Source organism: Protopterus annectens, chromosome 8.part1 (genome assembly GCF_019279795.1).
Source record: "Protopterus annectens isolate FY-2018-M chromosome 8.part1, PAN1.0, whole genome shotgun sequence".
NCBI classification, from domain to species: Eukaryota; Metazoa; Chordata; order Ceratodontiformes; family Protopteridae; genus Protopterus; species Protopterus annectens.
Window position 1 is genome coordinate 486563021 of NC_056742.1, and position 22137 is coordinate 486585157.

Below are 22137 nucleotides of genomic sequence, written 5' to 3' on the forward strand. Positions count from 1 at the left end.
CTTCAGGCCCAGCTGCAGATGGGAATGCTCTTGCCTCCCCCTCCTCCGGGAGGGGGCGCTCTATCCCATTTTTCGCCCCCATTGCTCCTTCTCTGACCCGCTACCCGGAGTTCAGAGCTGTCGGATCGGAGTAGCTTCGGAGCCGGGGTGGTGTCGGCGCCGACAGTGTTTCCTACTTCGGCGCTGACTGTACTTTCGAGTTTGCCGGATCCATTTTTGGATCCGAGCTCTCGGGGCCATGAGATGAGCGTCGGATCTGGAGGGGTTAGTGTGCCTTCGGCTCCGTTGAGGTCGGATCGCACTGCCCTTTCAGATCCGATCGGGTCATCTCCGGCGCCGATCCACACACCGGATCTGAGGGGGCTGCTTTCGGATGCTAGGGAGAGCAGCTCACGCTCGGCATTCGATGTTGTGGAGAGGGTCCTTTCAAGGGATTCGAGGTCCCAGGCTCTTGCTGTGGATCCACCCACCATTCCCTCTCAGACGGGCCTGTCTTCCATGATCCAGCCCCAGGGACAGCCTGCGCCTATGTCCCAGATGGTTCCCATGGAGGAACAGGACATTGTTGGTGAGCCCTCCTCGGACAGCCCCCCCGAGGAGGTCCCTCACAAACGAAAGTGCAAGAGGAGGCGCTTGGACTCACCCGAGTCCCTCACAGAAGACACGGACTTGGAGGAAGGGGAAGGTTCCCCCAGGTTACCCCCCGAAGACATCTCCTTTGGAGACATTATGGAAATGCTTTGTATTAGAGGGGGGTGGTCAGCCCAAAAGCCTTCCTCGGACAAGTCTGTCTTTCTGGAGGCGTTCGACGCAGGCCCATCTACCTCTTGGGTGTCCCCTCCCACCGATCCCCTGGTGGACCTCATAACTACCAGGACATGGAAGGAGCCGGACACTGTGGAACCAATACCCTAGAGACCAGACAGGATTCTCAGCCCCCCCACAGACAGGACAGTTTGGAGCAAAGGTGCCCCTGTAGATGCCATGGTGATGGCGGCTGCCACCAAGAAGGAATTAGCACAGGAGAGTTCCTTGGTACATCCTCCAGAGAAGGAGTCTCAGATGATGGACTGCCTTGGAAAGCAGATGTTCGCTTCAGCGACCTTCTCTGTAATGTCACTGAACTATATGGCACATGTGATTCGACTCCAGCGGGACCTAATCAAAGAGTACGCTGGGTCACCCCCAGAGTCTATGTCGACCGAGGACAAACGGACCTTCTCGGCGCGAATGGCCACTCTTAAGTCTATCACAAACACCTCTATGCGGCTTCTTTTCCATGCCACGGAGAGAGCAGCTAGAGCCAGCGGAACAAGCATTGTCTTACGACGACAGGCCTGGCTCCGTCTCTGCGACTTTGCAGAACCCTTCAAGGCATCCTTTGCGAATGCCCCCTTTGACGGTTCTACGCTTTTCGGCAAAATCATCCGCGATACGCTACTCCAGAGCGAGAAGGACGGGAAAACGTCTGCCATCGGGATCCGCTTCTCGGCTCCTCAGATGTTCTTCTCCAGGAACTAAAGAGGACAGAAGAAGATGTGATTCCGGAAATCCCAACAATCCTGTTTCACTTCGGATCCCTCGTCCTTCAGAGGCAGAGGAAGACAGGGTGGACACCCGCCCAGAGGCAGAGGGGGGGCCAAAGAATTTTGAGTCGAGGGAACCCTTTTCCAATCGACCCATGCAGCAACCCTGAGGCGTTGTCCAACTGCTCCTCTCTGGAGGCAGTCGGGGGGCGCTTCTCGGAGCATCTAGCAGATTGGGAGTCCATTACGACAGATCGCTGGGTGCTCCGAATCATATCCAGAGGTTACTCAATTCCATTCCTAAATACTCCTCCCCGGTCGGGGCGCCTCCCCGATGTACCACCCAGTCAGAGGGAGGTAGCAGCCTTCGAAATAAAAGAGCTACTAGAAAAAAGAGCCATCCAGCACGTCCCCCCCCGGTCAGTCCAGATCAGGCTTTTACTCCAGGTTCTTTTTGGTGCCAAAAAAGACGGGGGGGACTTACGGCCAATTCTCGACCTGTCCACACTGAACCTGTCAGTTGCCAAAGAGAAGTCCCGGATGGTCACCATTCAATCCATTCTCCCACTGTTACAGGAGAATGATTGGATGTGCTCCATAGAACTCAAGGATGCGTACTACTACGTTCTAATGGACAGGCGATCCAGGAGGTTTCTCTGCTTTCGGCTGGGAGCCAGCCACTATCAGTTCAGGGTCCTACCCTTTGGTCTCACCACAGCCCCCAGGGTGTTCACCAAGGTCATGGCAGTTGTAGCGGCCCACCTGAGGCTTCAGGGAATACAGGTCTTTCCTTACCTGGACGACTGGCTCCTAGCCGCCCCCACCAGGCATCTACTATGTTCAGCGAGAGACTATTTCCTACATCTCGCCCGCTATCTAGGGATCACGATCAACCACAAGAAAAACTCCCTTCAGCCTACTCAAATCTTGCATTTTATAGGGGCCAGGATAGACGCAATTCAGTCCAAAGTCTTTCTGATGTCGGACAGACTTCGCAATCTAAACCTCCATGTTTTGGCTCTTCTTCAGTCCTCGGCCCCTGCAGCGGAGTTAGTCCTGAGGGCTCTGGGGTCCATGGCAGTGGCCATCAACCTGTCTCCGTTCGCACGTCTGAATATGAGGATTCTCCAATGGACCTTACAGGTCCAGTGGTCCATTCTACTTCATCCCTTGTCTGCCCCTATTCCTCTCAGCAGGGTTTGCAGGGAATCTCTACTTTGGTGGCTCCATTCCAAGCACCTCCGGGAAGGGTGCCCCTTCTCCATGTCCCCACCCAAGTCACAGTGACCACGGACACGTCTCGCCTCGGGTGGGGGGGGCATTGCATGGGCAGAAACGTTCAAGCCACGTGGACTCACACAGAGACCTTTTTGCATATCAGTGTCCTGGAGATGAGGGCGGTGCTTCTAGCGTTGCAAGCTGTCCATGCCCTTCTTCCTCTAGGGACTATTGTAATTCAGATAGACAACATGTCAGTGGTCTGGTACATCAACAAGCAAGGGGGAACCAGATCTTACCCACTTTGCAGAGAGGCCATGAGAGTGTGGGAATGGGCGATATCCACCAACCGCTTTCTCATAGCAACACACATATCGGGTCGGTCAAACATTCTTGCGGACAAGCTGAGTCGGACTATCCTCTCACCCTATGAGTGGTCTCTGAACCCCTTAGTAGCGAAACAGATCTTCCTCAGATGGGGTCAACCTTTCTGCGATCTGTTTGCGTTGCCTTCGAATGCAAAGTGCAGTGAGTTTTTTGCTCTGATTCCCCCTCCAGGGGAAAACCCCAGAGATGCTCAGGTTCATGCTTGGCCATCTGGTCTTCTTTATGCTTATCCTCCTCTTCCGTTGATGACAAAATTCTTGCAGAAAGCTCATCGGTTGGGGAGCAGAGTTATCCTCATAGCCCCATTCTGGCCTCGTCAAACATGGTTCTTATGCCTATGGTCTCATCTAGTGCATCCTCCCTGGATCTTAGATCCTCTTCCGGATCTGATTTCTCACCCCTTGGGATTGAGGACCCCTGACCTGGACAACCTCAAGCTCTCGGCTTGGTTGATCCAGTTCCCTTAATAGCTAGGACTCCCGGTATCTCATCCTCAGTTAAGGCCATCCTGGTGGCCACTCATAAGCCCTCTACCAGAAAAGTCTACAAGAGTAAATGGAAACGTTTTTCTATCTAGGCGGAGCATAGGAATTTGGATCCTTTTACGGCTCCTATTCCAGCAGTCCTCGATTTTTTTTATCCCAAATCTTCCATCAGGGGGCTAGTTCTTCAACTGTTAAAGTTCAACTGACAGCAATTTCCCACTTTCACATTGGAAACAAATTTGGCCCCCTAGCATCATCTAAGATCTGCAAGACCTTTCTGAAAGGTACCTTTCTTTTGAGACTCCCTATTAAGGAAGCAGTTCCTCCATGGGATTTAACCATAGTTCTCCAGGCTCTGACTGGTCCCCCTTTTGAGCCCGCAGCTTTGGTCAACTTGAAGTATGTATCTTGGAAAACTGTCTTCCTGATTGCTATTACTTCAGCTAGAAGGATATTGGAGCTTCAGGCTCTTTGTAGTAAGCCCCGGTACATCATTTTTCATAAACACAGAGTTTCCCTCAGGACTAACCCCTCTTTTCTGCCTAAAGTGGCTTCCAAAGCCAACATCAACCAATCAATCAACCTGCCTGTCTTCTTCAATAATTATCACAACAAAGGAGAGTATAGACTCCATTGCTTGTATGTACATAGACAGTTACGATTTTACTTGCACAGAACGGCTGTTTTTCGAAAATCAGAACAGCTCTTTGTTTCATTTGCTAAGTCCTGTCTGGGTAAACCAGTGACAAAGGTAACCTTAGCTAGGTGGATTTCACAATGCATTCTTCTCGCATACAGAAGCTCTGGTCGACCTGAGCCCGTGCGGGTTCGGGCACATTCTACCCGTTCTGTGGCTACTTCTGCGGCCTTCTGGTCGCGGATCCCTTTGGATGACATTTGTTCAGCTGCTATGTGGGCTTCCTCTCACGCTTTCATTACACGTTATAAATTGGATCTGATTTCCAGAGGAAGGGCATCCTTTGGCTCTGCAGTGCTCCGGAATATCCTCCCATAAGGGCCTCCCAAGTTGTTGGTAGCTGGGGACTCTGTCCCACAGGTTGCTAATCAAATGAAGTTAACTACTTCAGATAAAGAAGTTATGTACTCACCATAACGTTCCATCTGAGTAGGTAACTTAATTTGTCTGCAACCAACCCTCCCTCCGTCCCCCTAACCTGTAGTTCGTCCTTGAAGGATCATGGTATGTCACTTCCCAGATGACATCAGGTTAGGATGTTCAGGTAGTTTTCCTTGTGTTATGGTAGTATTCTGTGATACGATGGCAAACTTGATCTGAGGGTTAGAGGGAGGTAGCAGGGCATTATGGGTAGGGGAGGAGCTTGGAGCTTGGATCTTTTGCTAGGAAAGATGCCGGCTCAAATCAGATACCCACAGGTTGCAAACAAATGAAGTTACCTACTCAGATGGAACGTTATGGTGAGTACATAACTTCTTTTTACCTTTCATCCTGTGGCGCTAGAAAAGCCTGTATCTAAACAGACTATTTCTAGTTGACTCTCTAAGGCCAATTCCTTCTGTGATGTTTTCCTTGGAAAATTCTCTCGTCCTCAGTAAAAGGTCATTCTGCTAGGGCTTCATCTGGGGTCTTCTTCAAAGGCTTGGGCACTGCCTCTATTTTGGAGGCAACTACATGTTCTTCTCTCCACACTTTCACCAAACATTACAAGCTGCATGACTTCATAGAGACTTCTGTTCCAACCTCCCTTTCCCTTTCATGAGCTTTAGTACTCACCCTTGTGTTATGAATACTGCAATATGGGAATAGAAGGACATATAACAGTTGTGTAAAATCTTACCATAACCATATAGATGTCCTTCTCTTCCATGTTGCAGTATTCCTTCCCACCCTCCTTCCCCCTTGCTTTTCTTTGGATGATGTTTTGCTTCCACCTCATATCCTTGGGCTGGTGTTCTGACTGGGCCATTCAGCTCTGAAGAGTGGTACATGCAGACATCACTTTTATGTCCTACTTGGTTGCTAGTCTATGTGCATCGTTGCATGTACTTTGCAGTATTTTAAATCTTTTGTATACTGACTGGACATTCTGGACACCTAGGTGGGGAATCCCTCATGTTATGAATGCTGCAATATGGAAGAGAAGGACATCTATGGTTATGGTAAGATTTTACAGAACTATTCTGTATCATAGCCAGTACAGGATTTGTACATTTCATTGTACTAAAGCAACACCCAACAAAAATCGACAGTAGTATAAAATTATACATAAATAATTTTAGGAGTACATTAACTTCAAAGTTTTCTTTGTCCACTATTCTTTCAGTACTGTTCACAAAATCAGCAAAGCTCTTGAGTATGCATAATTCATGCAATTTCCCTACTATGCATCCCAGGTTGTAGTTCTTTGCGATGTACCTCTCAGATGGAGTAGCATCATTAAGACCAAGAGTTGGTGTAGGCCTAAGCCTAGCCCTAGCCCTTTCAGAAGTAAATCCATGTGTAAAACAGCCTTTGGTCCTGACAGGTACCAGTGTCACCCTTGACTTGTGAGGGCTCAGGCTTATGTCCATCCTTTATTTCACTAGATAGCAAGGAGCCTAGAGAAGGCACAGACATGGATCCTAGCCACAGCAGGTGTGTAGCAGTTGAAAATGCTTCCCAGCCCTGGCTGATTAGCCAGATCTTACTAAAAAAACACCCTGCTTGTGGAAAGTAGTCTCTCTAGAGTTACCAGGCCATGGATGGGGATACCTGAGGTTTTGAACTCCCCTGTAGGGCTTGGCCCTGGGCCCAAAAAGATTCAGAGGGTTCCACTGGGATTTCCCTTATTGGGACTTGTAGTTAAGAATATGGATATCAGATACTTGATAATTAGTAAGAGCTTGTGTTATAAGTAACTTGGCATGATGCCAGTGACAGGCATGCTGATTAACTCTGGTGCCTATACATTGCTCTTTTCAAATGTGCAGTTGAGCATCACATCTCTGTGGCCGAGTTTCAATTGAATACTCACTGCATGATTGTATCTACATGAGTATGTGCACAGGATCACTCCTGGAACAGTTGGGGGGTGATTGTCTCCTACTGAGCCTCACATAAGGATGAGAAGTCTGACGACCTAGAGACCACTAACCAAGACGTAGATAAAGGACATAGTGTTCTTTTCACCCATATTACCACTCCAGAGAAATCCTAAGATGTATGAGGCCCTCCATGTACTTGTCTTTGCCTTATATTCCTTCTCCATCGAAATGTGTGAGTATTTAATTGGGTAAGGAGGGGGAGGAGCTCTGGGTCATCACCCTCACTCCCCATGAAGCCAGTCATATAGTATTCCATTTAATATTTTCACACTTTTTCTGACGTTTAGAGCCATTGCATTACACTTTTTGATGAATTTTGTTTATCTCATCCTGGGACAAGGACATGGATATGGTGAGGCCATCATTCAAGCCAATATCAGAGATTTTTTCTTTTCTTAATCACTGTTGTTTCCCCTACATGAGGTGGGCATACATTGGGCCGTTGCTAGCCCGCCTACAGATGAGCATTTTCACCCTATATCCAGTCTTCACAAGGTACTGTAGGCAGCGTGTACACCATGAATACATGCTTCTGCTTCTCTCCTGAAGGTGGGGAGAGGCAGGTGAGAAGGCAGTTGCCTCATCACTCCTCCCAGTCCCCCAGACCAGACAACTACCTGAAATCAAGATGTCTGAGCTGTAGGCTGTGCTGTGTCCCTCTGTCACATGGAGCTGGTTGCTGTTTTAAAAGCCCCCAGACTTTGCTTCTGGGGTCTCCAGACAGGCAGAAGCCCTTTACAGTCTCCATGCTGAGAAGAGAGAGAGTCATTGAGTCGACATCCTGAGGCCAGCTTCTGTTTGATCTGTTTTGTCTAGAACCCCATTCAGAGGCCACAACATTTTGTCACCAAAAAAGGACTGTAAACCTTTGGACAGATGAGGTAATATAATAAAATCCTCTGCCATTCTTGGGGCTTGGGGCCTTCGGCTACTGCCTCAGCTACCAGATTTCCAGTCTTCCAAAGTGGAACATGCACAGAAGAATTTTTTCCTTCTTGGAGCCTGGATTCAAGTAGGATATGGTTAACAGCTTTCTCTGCCTTCAAGAGCAGGTTTCTTTGTAGACTTTCTATTGAGCTAATGTGGTTGCTGTTGCTGGGGCCACAGGCTCACTTGTGTGCCAGCACAGCATGGCCTGAGTAAAACTCTTCTCCAAGAAGGAGAAACTCAAAATCTCCATCACAGATGCCTATCCCACTACTGGGGTTCTTTCAGAAGGGCTATCTCAGAGTTTGGTGGATGGCCTTTTGAAGAGTAAGTGGGTTTTCACATGATTTTTCTGTATTCCCCTCTACTTCCTCTTAGAGACTTAGCAGATCCTAACCACAAGAAGAATCCTTCTCATGGACCAGATAACACATTAAACTGTAACACTGATTTTCCTCCTCCTGAGTTGGCCAAGCTGTCTAAGAGGATGACTCTACTGGTCCATCTGCAGCAGCTGTGACTGCAGTGGGGGTCTACCCACAGAGCCGCAGTTCTCTGGGTTTATCTGTGCTTGGAAAAGTGTTACCAATGACATGTGAATTCTGGACTTGATCATATTCAGCCACATCATTGCGCTCTTAAGCTCTCCCCCACAAACAACTATACAAAGATTGGGGCTTAGTATAATGGTTAAGGTGCTTGATTCACAGACACAAGGTAACTTTGATTTTCACCTTTGGGAAGGCAATTGATTAGTTTTAAAATGGCCCATTAAGAAAGCTAGCCTAGTAATTAGCTATGAATTTATGAAACTATGAATCTAAGAAAAAGGGAAAATGAAAATTTAGGCATGGTGGAGAGGCTGCCAGAGATGGTCCTGCCTCTTCTAGGCTTTCAGATACTGGCAAAGGCATTAGCCACCCATATTGTGCCTTTTTTAGGCAGTGTCAAAATAATCAACCTCCCAATATTACAAAATCCTCTCAAGTTAAACTCTGAATATTGTTGCTTAATGTTAGGAGTCTAAACAAGAAACTGCACTGCCTGGAAGCACTCCTTTGTTTGGAAGATGCTGACATCTGTGCAGTCACTGAGACATGGTTCAAAGGGGCGGAAAGCACCCTGGCCTTGCAGGGCTACAATGTCTTCCATACATTCAGACCACAAGCTGAGCATGAAAGAACCAAAGGAGGAGGTGTAGCCATCTTCATTAAGGATAAATACACCTCAAGACTGGTCAAACAGTATGACTGTCTTGAGCTACTGCATGTCCAGTTAACTATAGGCAAAGCCCGCTACCACATCATAGCTAGCTATACATCCTCCACCATGAAACAGGAAAAGCATACTGCATGCCTGGACGTATTAGAGTCACTTGCCATACAACCCAGCACCTTACTCATGGGTGGCTTTTATTATCCTGCCATCCACTGGGAAACGTACATGATCACAAATATGCTGGCTCAGAGGTTCTTGCACTTTATCAGTGCAAATGCTCTTGAGCAGATAGTCAGCACACCCACAAGAGGCTCAGATGTCCTGGACATAGTTACCCACTAATGTGGGAGAGCATTGTAACCCCCCCCCCCCCGTGTGATGTCCTCCCTGGTAATATTGGACCATAAATCTGTTTCGTTAAATGTAATTATTAGACCAGATACCCCATCAAGCTAAAAAACCCTTAAGAATTTTTCAAAGGCAAATTATCTCATACTAAGTGATGGTATAAGAAGTTTTATAGCCCCTTGAACGCAGATAACATGGACTGCTATGCAGGGATATACACCAGTGCCCTGTATAACCACGTGTGTAGAATTGGCTGTCCCTGATCAGTTTAAAACCAGGTCTTGCTGAAAAAAGAAAGAAACTGGTGTCCAAGAACAAGAGGGAACTGACTCAGCAGAGGAAGAAATCCCTCTCTAGCTTAAATAAACAAATTAGAGATCTTATCAAGTCCTCCAAAGCTAATTACAAAGAAAAGATAGCCTCCCTAGCGAAGGATAATCACATGGCATTTAACTATGTCCACAATCTAAAAGGGAATACCCAGCTATGAGCTGAACTGATTGGGGATGGCACCACCCATACTGAACTAGAGGTAATAGCCAACCTGCTAGTTGACAGATTTGGAGCAAACTTCACCCCCCACCCTGTCCCCTCCAGTCATCCCCCAGCATATACCTGCCACCATTCCTCAGCCTGTTACCTCAAGAGAGCGGGTCATCTTGGCGCTCTCCAAGGCCAAAAACACAACATCAGTGGGACCAAACAACATCTCGGGTTGCCTTTTAAACAGTTTAAAACATGACCTGGCAGACCTAGTTGGATCCGTGTTTAACCACCGCCTGCTAACTGGCTCTATTATGGTGGAATGGAAGACAGCAATAGTAATCTGTCTGTACAGAGGGGGACCATCAACCAACCCTCAGAATTATAGGCCTATAAGCTTGATTAGTCTCATCTGCAAGGCCATGGAAAGAATAATTATGGACCTTATTAACTACATAAGTAATCTCCAAACTCTGGACCCAACCCAGTTTGTATTCACTAAAGGTAGATCATGTCTGTAAAACATAGTTGACTTCTTCGAGAAAGTCGCCAAGGCCTGGTCAAGGGAAAAACAGTGCATACCACCTGTCCTGACCTAACCAAACATTTAACACAGTCCCCCACTCGGTTATTATAGAGAAACTCTCACAATTGGGAATTAACCCCTGCATTACTAGATGTGTAGCCAATTGGCTCACCGACAGTACACATACTGTCAAAGTGGGTGACCACTTCTAGCAAAAGACCAGTTACCAGAGACGTACCACAGGGTGCTATGCTGGGTCCTTTACTGTTCAGAATTTATTTCTCAGACGTCTAGGTAAACTTGGATGGCCTGTGGCTGACTGAGTTTGCTGATGATTGCAAACTGGGAACAGTCATTGAGTCCCCCAATGATGTTAATATACTGCATATAGGGTTAACACAGACAAATGCTTGGTGCCAAAGCTATAGATTGAAGCTAACTGAAAATAATGCACTGTTATTCTCTTTGGGAAAGTGGACATCCCTGCTAATTACACTATAGACAGCACCCCCCTAAGTGTAGACCCAGTTTACATGATCTTTGTACTCAGGCTGATAGCAATCTGTACTTTGATCACCATGTATCCACTGTAGTAAGAAAATTCTTTTATGTGAGACATCTTATAAGTAAAGGCATCACATCTAGATCCAAGGATGTTATAATTCCATTATACTTGGCCCTCATCAGACCAGTAATTGAGTACAATGCTTCCTTTTGCTTATATCTCGCCAGACACCTGCAAAAACTGGAGAGACTACAGAGGTTTCTCACCAAGAAATGAGAGAGTACACAAAACAAGTCTTACACGGAAAGACTGAAAGCCCTGTCACTGTATTCTGTCTCCTACAGGTTACTAAGGGGTGACCTGTGCATGGCTTATAGGGCAGTCTCTGACTAGGCCCTGATGGAAATGCTGCACGTTTGTAAGTCAATCTCCTTGAAGGTGACTCGCTTCAGGGATCTTAGCCTAGCCTCTGACAGGTCATGAAGAAGATAGATACATCTCCCAGAGACTGCCACTTCTCTGGAACAAGCTTCCAGTTCATGTGAGAACATAGCTCGTACCTGCCCCTCTTAAACAGCAGAATAAATATGGCTAGGCTTGTAAGAGCTCCAGGGCCATTAGCCTAGTAACCTGCTATGAACCTAAAAGGCAGTACTTTGGAAATAGGCCATGAAAGGCTGTCATTTAATCATAACAGGAGTGGGGCTTCTACAGGGCCTGCCTTTGGTCATCTGGTGCCCTAGGCAAAAGGGCTCCATAGTTCTCCCACACACACACAGCATCCGGTGCCCCCATCCTGGTCTACTTACACTATCCAGATTACTGGAAAAGCACCCCTGCTACAACGGCACCCTAGCTGGCTGCCTACTTGGCCTATGCCTAAGGCCGGCTATGGGGTTCTACACCTGTGGTGCTGAAAGAGGATGGATGATCTCCATCTCAGTGTGTACCTCTGTGTCTTCACCAGTGCATTCAGTTTATTAGTTTACATGTCATGACTCTCCAGGTGTCATGTTTCTGCTTGTCCAGGATAGCATCTGAATGGTGTCAGAAAACACTGTGGATGCCTTCTGGCACATCAACCAGGGCTCACACAATTATGTTTCACAAAGCAGTAAATTGGTTTGAAATCAGTCTAAGAAAATGTGCCGAAAGTATGGAGTAGAAAAATGCCATTTCTTACCGTGCTGTGTGAAGGTAGCTCATGGAGTAGCTTAACAACAGTAGATTAATGCAAAATGAGAAAAAGATCAAAGACTGTGTACTTCTGCTGTCTGCAATGCTAAGTGCAGATGGTTCCTCTGGACCCACCGAGGAGGTGAACAGTTGAAAATACCTTGGGTTTGGTATTAGATAGGAACCTTAACCTTAGAGAATCTGAACATTAATTAGTGGAATCAGTATAAAGATGGCTGCATTGTACTGAGTGAGGTGTCAGCTGTCTTTAGAAAATCGACAAACATTGGCTAGTGCTTTGCAAATGGTTGCCCTGCACTACAGGGTCTTACTAATCATATTTCACAATAAGTTGAAACTGGCTTATTATAGAATAGGTTATTTTGTTGCTGAACTAACTGACTGCTGTTATTACTGTGAGTCATTGAAAGTATTAGGTTGAAGAAACCTGATCAGCATCTCTTCTGCAGCCATACACAAGCGTCTTTGTCCAGGCCTGGTTAATCTGTTAAAAAGGCACTCATTGTGTGATGAACCCATGTTAAGAAACTCAATGTATGCTAAGTGTGCCTAAACGTAGTGATAAAACAGGTGTTAAGTCCCCTAGTCATGTCTGCCAGTGGTATGGAGATTTTACCATGTCACATTTGGTTGCTTTAGTGTCTGTGTTAGAGAAATCAGTGAAGACATTGTGCATTAGCTTATTCTTGTACCAGATGTATGCTGTTGGAAAATATGTGCATATGACACAGCTGATTCTCCTAACTGGGATCTCTGTTCTGCTTAATATATCTGAATGGTGCTTTGAATTACTAGCAGTTCTTTCCTGTATAATTTACCCACTAGCAATCTCACTTGTCTTACTTTATTACACTACTAATCCTACTGTTCTGGCTTGTCCGGACTGCAGCAGTGGGTTTTACACTTGTAGTGCCTGTTCAAAACCTAGCGTTTTCGACAATGTTAAGTACTCTGTATTCATATTAGAATTAACTCATCTCATCTTCTCTATGTCTTGTCATCTCACATCATAAGACATTTCTGTCCAGTGCTATTTGTACATTATACAGTAAATATGTTAGCACATACTTCTTTTATGCTCGATTTCCCCTGTGATCCAGAGTATGTCTTAAGTTTGCATGTTCTTTTGCTGTCATTTAGTTGTCTGTTCAAGATCTTAAGGATTTTAGCATTTTAGCATACCAAGCCTGTATGTCAGCCTGTGTAAGTTATTGCAAATTCATATTCATTACTTCAGTATTGCTGTCTAAGCCGCGGTGGTACAGCAGTAGCGTTGTTGACTCACAGCAAGAGGTTCTTCTGTTCGATTCTCGGCTGGAGTGCCTTCTGTGTGGAGTCTGCATGTCCTCCCCACGGTCGAGTGGCCTCTGAAAGACATGCTGAGTGGGCGTGCCTTCATTGAAGGTTGGGCGTCGGGCTGGCAACTCAGCACCATAAAAATCAACTGCCAATCATTAGCAGACCGGAGTTCCGCTGTAGCGACCCCTAACCGGGAAAAGCCAAAAAGACAAACAACTTCAGTATTGCTGTCTGTTCCATCCTAGACTCAGATGCCTCTTTTTACTTTGGTCTTCGACCTTTCCCATTGAAAGATTCTTTTGTCATGAGTCCTGTCTTCACATTATGTGCAAAGTACTTGAATTTTAGTTTTACTATATGACTTTCTAGTGAATGGCTTGGGTTTATTTAACATTCTTATTGACTGATTTGATCTTTTTGCAATCCACAGAATATGCAGAGTTTTTTTTCTAGCACCACAGCTCAAAAACATTTATATTTCAGGGCATTGCCTTACTTACAGCTCACTTTTCATAGCCACATGTTATTACTGGGAAACTATATCATTTTTTAAGACATAATCATTTATTTTCAGCAGCTTTACATTTTGCTCTGTCCCCATGCATGGAGCACTCTTACCCATTGATGGCAGTGTCACTTATTAATATTAGACTGTTATACATGTATTATTTTGTATATAAATAAAAAATTTATATATTACATGTTTTATAATATCTTGTGAAAACTGAGGTGTGTGCGTGCAGTTTTTCTTTATAGCTATTGGTGATAGAAGGACAAAATCACTTTTTAAGTATATTAAGTGGAATGTATAATTTGTTTGCTTTAGATGCTGTTTACAGTATAGCACTTCAGACATATCATTTGTAAAAGATCAACGGGTACTTTTTTAACGTGTTAGCGATGTGCAATCTTTGAATATATTTAGATTAATTTGATGACTTATGTAGTATGTGAAAACTTGTACATTTTACTGCTTTTTTTCTTTCTTTATAGGTATTGCCACAGAAAATGGAGCAATTACTTTTATTCCTGTCCAGCTCAGTGTAAGTGGACAGTCACAGACTGTTGCACCACTTTCAGCACAGACTCTTGCTGGCAGTCTTACCACTCAGCAGATAACAGGTACCACTCTGCAGATGGCAGGACCTGTCACGGTTCAGAAAGTGACTCCATCCCCAGGTCAGCAACAGAGACAGACACTACAAGGAGCAGCGAGTCAAAAACAGAAAAAAATGGGCTCTTTGTGTCTGTTTATTAGAAAGGTATGTGAATATGAAATTGACATTTGGCAGGAAGTTTCTGTGAGAGGTCATTTCATTGATTATGGGGCAAATCAGAAAGTCTGTAACATGTTCTGCACTGGGAGTACAATTTGTGGCTTTCAGTGCAAATTCTGAAATTGCTATGTCTCAGAGAATTCCCCTCACTCTGAGGTATGGAAATCCGAGATGTGTGTGTGCTTTTTTTTTGAGCATACACATAAGGATGAGATGGGGAAGTGAAGCTCCTCTGCAAAAAAAAAAAAAGAAAAAAAAACTTTGTTGATATTGCAGCAAGTTACTTTCTTTAAAAGTTTTTAAGCACATGTGGCAAGCGTCAGGCATGCAGCTCAGTGATTTATTTTTTGTATCTTCTTGAGTGTAGGAATTCAAGGAATCCACTGCTAATGGCAGAGAGCTGGTGAAAAGATGACATGAGATAACACAGGGCCTGTTTGATTGGCAGTTGCACATCCAAAACTTGGATAGCTTTACAGGTTACCAAAGATACATTATTCTATTAACTCAGTCAGTGGGTAACATACAATGTTATTTTATCGGAACCACCATCATGATATTTGCTCTGTTTAATGGGATACCTACATACACAAATATTCAGCTTACTTTTATGAAACACATTACTTTGTCCATATCATTTTTATTTTACATTTTTGTCTGTGTAGAAATGGTTGATTGTAGTTAATAATGTCCAGATGCATTATTTGTTAGGAAGTGTAATAATTTTAAAACTATATATACATTTTACCCAGACACATAGATGTATGCAAACGCATCTTTGTACACATATGCATGTGTGTCTATATATGTATACAACACACATACATACATATGTGTATAGATGCTCTTGCACAAGTGTGTGTCTGTCTATTTGCACATGAAGACACATGAATATATAAAATGTGGAAGATTAAAATTCAGTTTTATTATATAAAAATGAAATTAGAGGGAGGTTCTTCCAGGCAAAAGTAAAGTCTTATGGTTTAATCAAAACCAGAGAAGGAACCTTTCTTATACTACTAGGAAAGAGTTGATAGAACTCTGTATTCCTCAATCAGTAACAGTTTATAGTTTCTCTTTTCAGGTTTTCCATCAGTGTTGTTGATTACTTGTCCCAGACCTGCTGCTTGAAAACCATGTCTTCTTTTACAGAAGGAAATTTCTCTCTGGCTGGGCTTTCTTCTCCTTTTTTATTTTACATTTAGTAGCTCATTAAACAAACCTGATATCACTAATAAAGCCAGGCATCTTTCTGTTCTGAAAAACTACCGATTCAAAGAAACATCAAACTACTTATAATTAGCTCTGTTTAACTCTGCTATAGATATTATTTACAGTTACTTCTTTGTAACACTGCTGTTGTCATTATTTACACATCTTTATATACCTTTTGGGTAATGTGTATCCTTCCAAATGGAGAATCACCACACATGCTATATATATGTAGATAGAGATATAGTTACATAGTATAAAGTTTCATATGTGCATTGTAATGTAGAGTGTTTGGTGTTCAGCTAACACACTGCCTTACTGGCATATGGGTAGTAGTGCCCTGCTACCTTTCTCTGGCAGTCAGTCAAAGCTCAGAATCCCTCCCACTGCTTGTGTGTGAGAGTAATGGCCCAATCACCTGGTAGTACAGGGACTGACAGACCTACAGACAACACTCTTTCTGTTTTCTAAGGTTCAACACGAAGAGAAGATGGAAACACAAGTTTTGAGAGCCCCTAGTCTTCCAAATACCAAAAACACACACACAACAATAAAGACTATCTCAGCAACAACCCAAACACCAAACTGTGCACATCCAAAAAGTGGGATGGTGGGTGGGTACTGTCAGTGAGGCAGTGTGTTCTTTGAACATTTACTGTTACAGATAAGTAGAACTTACACAACTGTACTATGTTCAAATAACACACTGCCTTACTGGCAGTCGGGTAGATTCTCAAGGTTTACCCAATCTGGGAGGAGGAAGGATAAGGGTCCAGGAAGCCATGAAGAATGGTCCTAGTGAAGCCTGATTTGGATTCAGAAAGGATGTCCAGCTTGTAGTGCTTTATAAAAGTACGGACAGGGGACCAAAATTGCTGCGTCTAGAATACTTGTAGAGTGCACTCTTTTCTAGTATGGCACTGAAGAGGAAAAGGCTGTGGTGAAATGCGCTTTTACCGTGCCTGGATGTGCCTTGTCATAGTGGGTGTAACAAAAACCAATACCAGAGGAGTCAGTCATACCTGTCAACCTCTTAATGTCACAAATCAGACAAAACCTAAAATAATGGGTGGAAAAAGGCCTTAAAATAGGGATGGGTTTAAAATATTGCTCTTATAAATGTATAAAGTTAATAGAATAGCACGATTCATGTTAGCATTCATTTTCTGAATGATATGACGTCTGAAATTCAAATGGATGTCATTATTTAGGGACTTCAATCCTCAGTGATTTGCCAGAAAACTACAAATAGACCAAAAATATAAGGCAAAAATCTGGACATTCTGTGTTTTAGGAAGATGGGAAGTTTATTCCATAGATGATGTAGCCTTTGAGATAAAAATCTCTCTCTTCAGCAAGTTCTGTTAGAGGCACAAATAAGGTTCAGGTCCATGGAAAGTGTAACCCTTGTATAATTTTTCTTGCAAATATATAACATTTTCATCAGGACGGGATCAGAGAATGCCTTGTAGGTTAGGCATAAGTCCCTGCTCAATATATGATATGAGACAGATTAAAGGGTAGGCCCTTTAGTCGGTTTGCATAATTTTATTTTACATTTATTGACCGGGAGTGTCCGACTGAGCTGAAGCCCTTTTTCAGTGAAGGCCCAGGGTGAAAAGCTCCAAATAGAAAGCATTTTAATAACAATTATTACACTCAAAAAAAACTATTCAGAAAGGTTACAATTCTGGTACAGTAGTTGACTAAATTAAACAATACAAATCCGAAAAAAGATAAAAATTTAATCATAGGAAGTTAAATGTTTTAGTTTCAGTAGGTTTGGCAATCTAAAGCCACTAAGCAATGTATAGACAATACTTAAGGAGAATTTCTTAGGCAGTAAAGGATGTAAGTTTTATGTTAGGTAGTGTGTAATAGTTACCCAGTTCAAAGTTTCATATGCTTTGTATTTTATTAGTAAGAAATCTCTGGGGCCACCCCAGCTGGTGTAAATGCCTGGTTAGGTACATGCAGAAAGGAGCAGTCTACTCGATAATGGGTCATATGAGGGCTGAGTACAATGGCACTATAACTTCCTTTGATCTTGATGCCATGCCTTTACTTATAAGTTGAGTCACACAAAAGAGTTTTTGCACCACTGTAGCTACCTGGTGGGCAAAGTTTAGGTTATTGTCTAACGGTGTTCCTAGGTCCCTTAGCACTGGGTTTACTTTTAGGGTGTGCTGTCTATATTATAATTTGCAGGGATATCTGATTTACTGAAGGGTATGTTTATGCATCCTTGAGCATTTAGTCTCAGACCATGGCTTTAGAGATGGGTTGACCCTTCTTTGCCTAATAATGCTAAGTACTGTGGTTTGTCATTTTAGACTTGTTTGTAGGATGTCAACATAATTTGGGGGTTCAGTCGTTGCTCCCAGCTTACAGTCATCAGCAAACTTGGTGAGCCAGTGGCCTTCACTTCAGAGAAGTATATACCAAACAGAAGGGGTCTCAAAACTGAGCTCTGTGGGACAGTGCTAGTAACAGGTTTCTTATCGGAAGTGGATTCACCTTTTCGGACAACATGTGACCTCTCAGTGAGCCATTTGGCTATCCGTCTGATGACATAGGGGTTTATGCCGAACTCAGTAAGTTTATTTATGATCCCCAAGTGGGGGATTGTGTCGAAAACTTTGGCTAGGTCTAGATAAGTGGTGTGTACCGTTTTACCCTCATTCATGGCCCTGGTGATTTTGTCGAAGACGTCCACTGTTACCTAGGTAGAGATACAAACCAATTTTGCAAGTGATCTTATGCCTGATCATTGTAATCCCCCTTCTCACCCATGACCTAATTTTTGGGAAGGACTTTCATTTTTTTAAGAAACTCTGCAAACACAGGGAAGAGGACAGTTCTAAACAACTCTATCCCTGTGGAGAATAAGGTAAGGTTGGGGGCACTACTACCTGAATGCCAGTAAGGCAGTGTGTGCTATGAACATATGCTTTTACAGGTTAGCAGGACTTCACAACTGTGCCTTCCACTGGAATGAAGTCTAAGACATATAGCAGGCGTGTTGTAGGATTCTTACAGTGAAACAGTGGCACAGCAGTTTCAGGACTGGATTTTCTGTAGGAATAAAACTGTAAGAGCACAAGTGTTTGAAATAAAGGATGTTGTAAAATTGTCATTAGAATGTAAGCTCTTAATAGTATAAAGATACCAAGATAGAAGTGCTTGTTATAGACAAGTTCAAGAAATGTTTGCTAGCAGTTGTTAAGAGTTGGGTGTTATCAAGTGGGCCTACAAGATACTGAAAGCTTTGCCAGCTTAAAGAAATACAGTGTTGTGAAAATTAATGTTAGAAATCACCTACCAAATCAGTAGATACAATTGGGGTTAAAATAAAGGGGACCATGCTTTTTATTTTATGTTTTTAATGTGGCAGGTGATGGCATATTACTAAGTACTGTGGTGAGGAAAGTAAGTCAGAAACTCCTTTTGAAGCCTTTAGAGAGAGTATGAAATAAGTGAGAAGGCCAAGGAATGTAACTTATGTACGATCAGATTAGTGTGCGTAGTTATTGTGCTAGCCCTGCATTGATTAAGTGCCTAATTAAAGTGACTGGACAAGGGTTACAGGAACTACTAAATTCTGGCAGCCTGATTACGCTGGTGAAACACCAATATGTCTGTAGAAAGAAAGCCTGCTCACAGAAGTCTGTTGAAAGTGTTTATATCCTTGTGGAGAAAAGGGACTATCCAGGTACCTAGATGAGAAATACAAACCAATTTTGGAAGTGGTCTTATGCCTGGTCATTGTAATCCCCCTTTCTCACCCATGGCCTAATTTTTGGGAAGAACTTTCCTTTCTTCAGAAAGTATGGAAATAGAGGAAAGAGGAAAATTCTGAACAGTCTGGTTTAGCCCCAAGTGCTGAAATAACACAACATACAAATGGGTATAATACAGATATAGAGACACAGATCTCAGCGTTTTCCAAGACCTAGGATAACAGTAGAGGGCTGTGGGAAGACCAAAGTGTGGATACATTTATCAGGGGAAAGGGAGGACCCCCTTTACCACAACAGCTGCCAGTAAAGGCAGAGGTATGTGAGCACCCAAAGATGAGACAAAGCTCCAAGAACCCAGAGTAAGGATGAGACTCCAGGACAGTGTAAAAGATAAGGGAGAAACCCCAAGAGTGTGACATCAAGGAAAATCCTGCAGAGCACTTCAGCAAGCCACATTTCCTTGGAGAGAACTGGGGTATGGAGACTGCTTTGTCTGCCTTAGTATGACAGGAAATACAGTGCTCTACTTCTTGATGTGTATGTGAGAGGGGAGAATCCCATTCTGTCTGAACTCCACATAGGTCCATTGAGTTTTTAAAAAGCCCAGTGGGAAGATTAAATGCTGAGCCATGCTAGAGAGGACATATCCAGTGTAGTGGTGGAATAATTCCTGGAAGGATCTCCCTAACATACCCCTCCTTTGAGGTAGCAAACAAGAGAGAGAGGAGATTATGCAGCAGTTGTTAGTACCCAAGCCTGTCAAACAGGTAGTCCTGAAAATGGCTCACAGTTGTGTTTGGAGGGCATTTAGGCATGGATAAGACTGAAGAAAGGGTCTAGATGTGAAGTTGTTAAATCTCGCCGTTTATTCTCACTGATGGGTTCAGAGCCAATCCAACAAGGCCGATAGCAAAGCTCAAGGTTTGCCAGTAGCTTGAGACCAAGCCCCTTATCCCACAATGCACTGCTGGAATTACTCCAGATCTAGTTTGCTGCGACAAAAGAGATCTCAGTGATCCAGCTAGCTTGGACCATTTGTGGAAAAAAAATAGCAAATTTTTGATAAAAATCTTCTTTTTTCTCTTAGATATTTATATATAGACAGTTTGAGTGTTAGTGTTAAAATTTTAGTAGAATCAGTAGTTTCTGATAGTTAGTGCCCTGTTGGCTTAGTTGTTTTGTGTGGGCCTTTTAGCCCTATTTAGAGTTAATAATCTCTATTTTCTTCTAGTCAGGTTTTTTTCTCAGTGGGCCTGTTTAGCCCTGTATTTGTAAATTTATAGTTTAACTCTGTCATAGATAGTGCCCGGTTTGGGCTTAGTTGCTTTCCTTAGTTAGTGTGGGTCTTTACAAGGAAAGGAAGGACTTAGTGGAATACAAAAACCAGTATACTGAAACTATTTACTATGTCGGATGACAAGGAAAAGTCCCATCCTATATCGGGATTCAAGAAATGCCCAAATTGTGGACAGAAAATGTCCGTCACTGACTGTCACATTCAATGTGTTTACGGTCTGGGGGCTAAACACCTCCAAGACACTTGCAGCATTTGTCATTCCTTTTCTTTAAGAGTCCTCTTGGAGAGAAGGAGGAAGCTAATTGACAGGGGATTACTACAGCATTCCTTTTATGAGGTGTTGAGTAGCCAGGAAGATGCTAGCATGTCTTCCAAATCCTCCAAATCTTCAAAATCTTCGGATCCCAAAGTTGCAAGAAAAGGCAAGAACTTCAGAGGGGGGGTCATCGGTTCCACAGATCTCGGAACCGAGTGTCCCTTTGATTCGGAGCCAGCTCCCAGTATTGGAGCCGGTCTCTGAGGTTCCCTCTTCTCCTCTGCTCCAGTCAGCAGCTTCGATGCATTCATCTAAGTCTTCAGTCAGCCTATCTGATTTGGACATGGATCAGCTAGTGCAGAAGCTTTTATAGGCACCAGGACTTGCCAAATTGTTGTCTGCTCTGACCAGCTCATCGGTGCCGAAGACCATTGAACCGGATTTGTCTACTCCTCCTCCGAGCCATACTGGACCCTTGGAGCCGAAGGAACCTGAACCGATGATTGTTGAACCCTTGGAGCCGATACCCGCACCGGTGTTATCGGCTCTATCTTCTCGGATGTTCTCAGCGCCAACAGAAGACTCTAGGAGCCGACGCTCTCCCATCGGATCTGGGGAGGATAGTCGGACCGATTTGTCAGTGCCGACTCTTCCTCTCGGGTCTTCGGCTCCTACCTCGGGCTTGGAGCCCATGGTTTTGGTGCGGGAGGATCGGATCTACCTCTTCTCATCGGAGCCATGGCGCCTTCGATGCTATGAGGAGAGTCCTGTCTCCCAAGACAACGTCAGCATCGGTTCGGCCTTCCCTCTCCCCTCAAGCTCCTGTGTCTGCTTCTTCGTCTACCGATCCCCCTAAGCGTAGAGACCCTGAGCCTCAAGTACCCCCACAGGACTTCCCGTGCTCTTCTGAGACCTCCCCAAATCCCCCAACTGAGGAGGTGCCCAGGAAGAGACTGTGCAAGAGGAGGTACGTAGACTCCCCATAGGAGTCTTTGACATCTGATACGGACTTGGATGAGTCGAAAGGGTTCCCTCGATCCCCCTCTGAGGATATCTCCTTTGTGGAGATATTAGAGATCCTTAGTCAGAGGGGCGATTGGCATTCCAAGACCCCTACTGAGGACGAGTCCGTGCTCTTGAAGGCTTTTGGGTCTCAACCTTCCACTTCTTGGG

General features: G+C 44.2%; 1 protein-coding gene across 1 annotated transcript in view; it reads left to right on the forward strand.

Annotated features, from left to right (window-relative positions):
• The window catches only part of RBL2 (RB transcriptional corepressor like 2), a 910854-nt gene that overhangs the window by 612831 nt on the left and 275886 nt on the right, over positions 1 to 22137 (forward strand). Inside the window, exon 18 of the mRNA XM_044082019.1 lies at positions 14176 to 14444. Within this exon, the coding sequence (XP_043937954.1) occupies positions 14176 to 14444 (269 nt within the window). The remainder of the gene's footprint in view (positions 1 to 14175; positions 14445 to 22137) is intronic.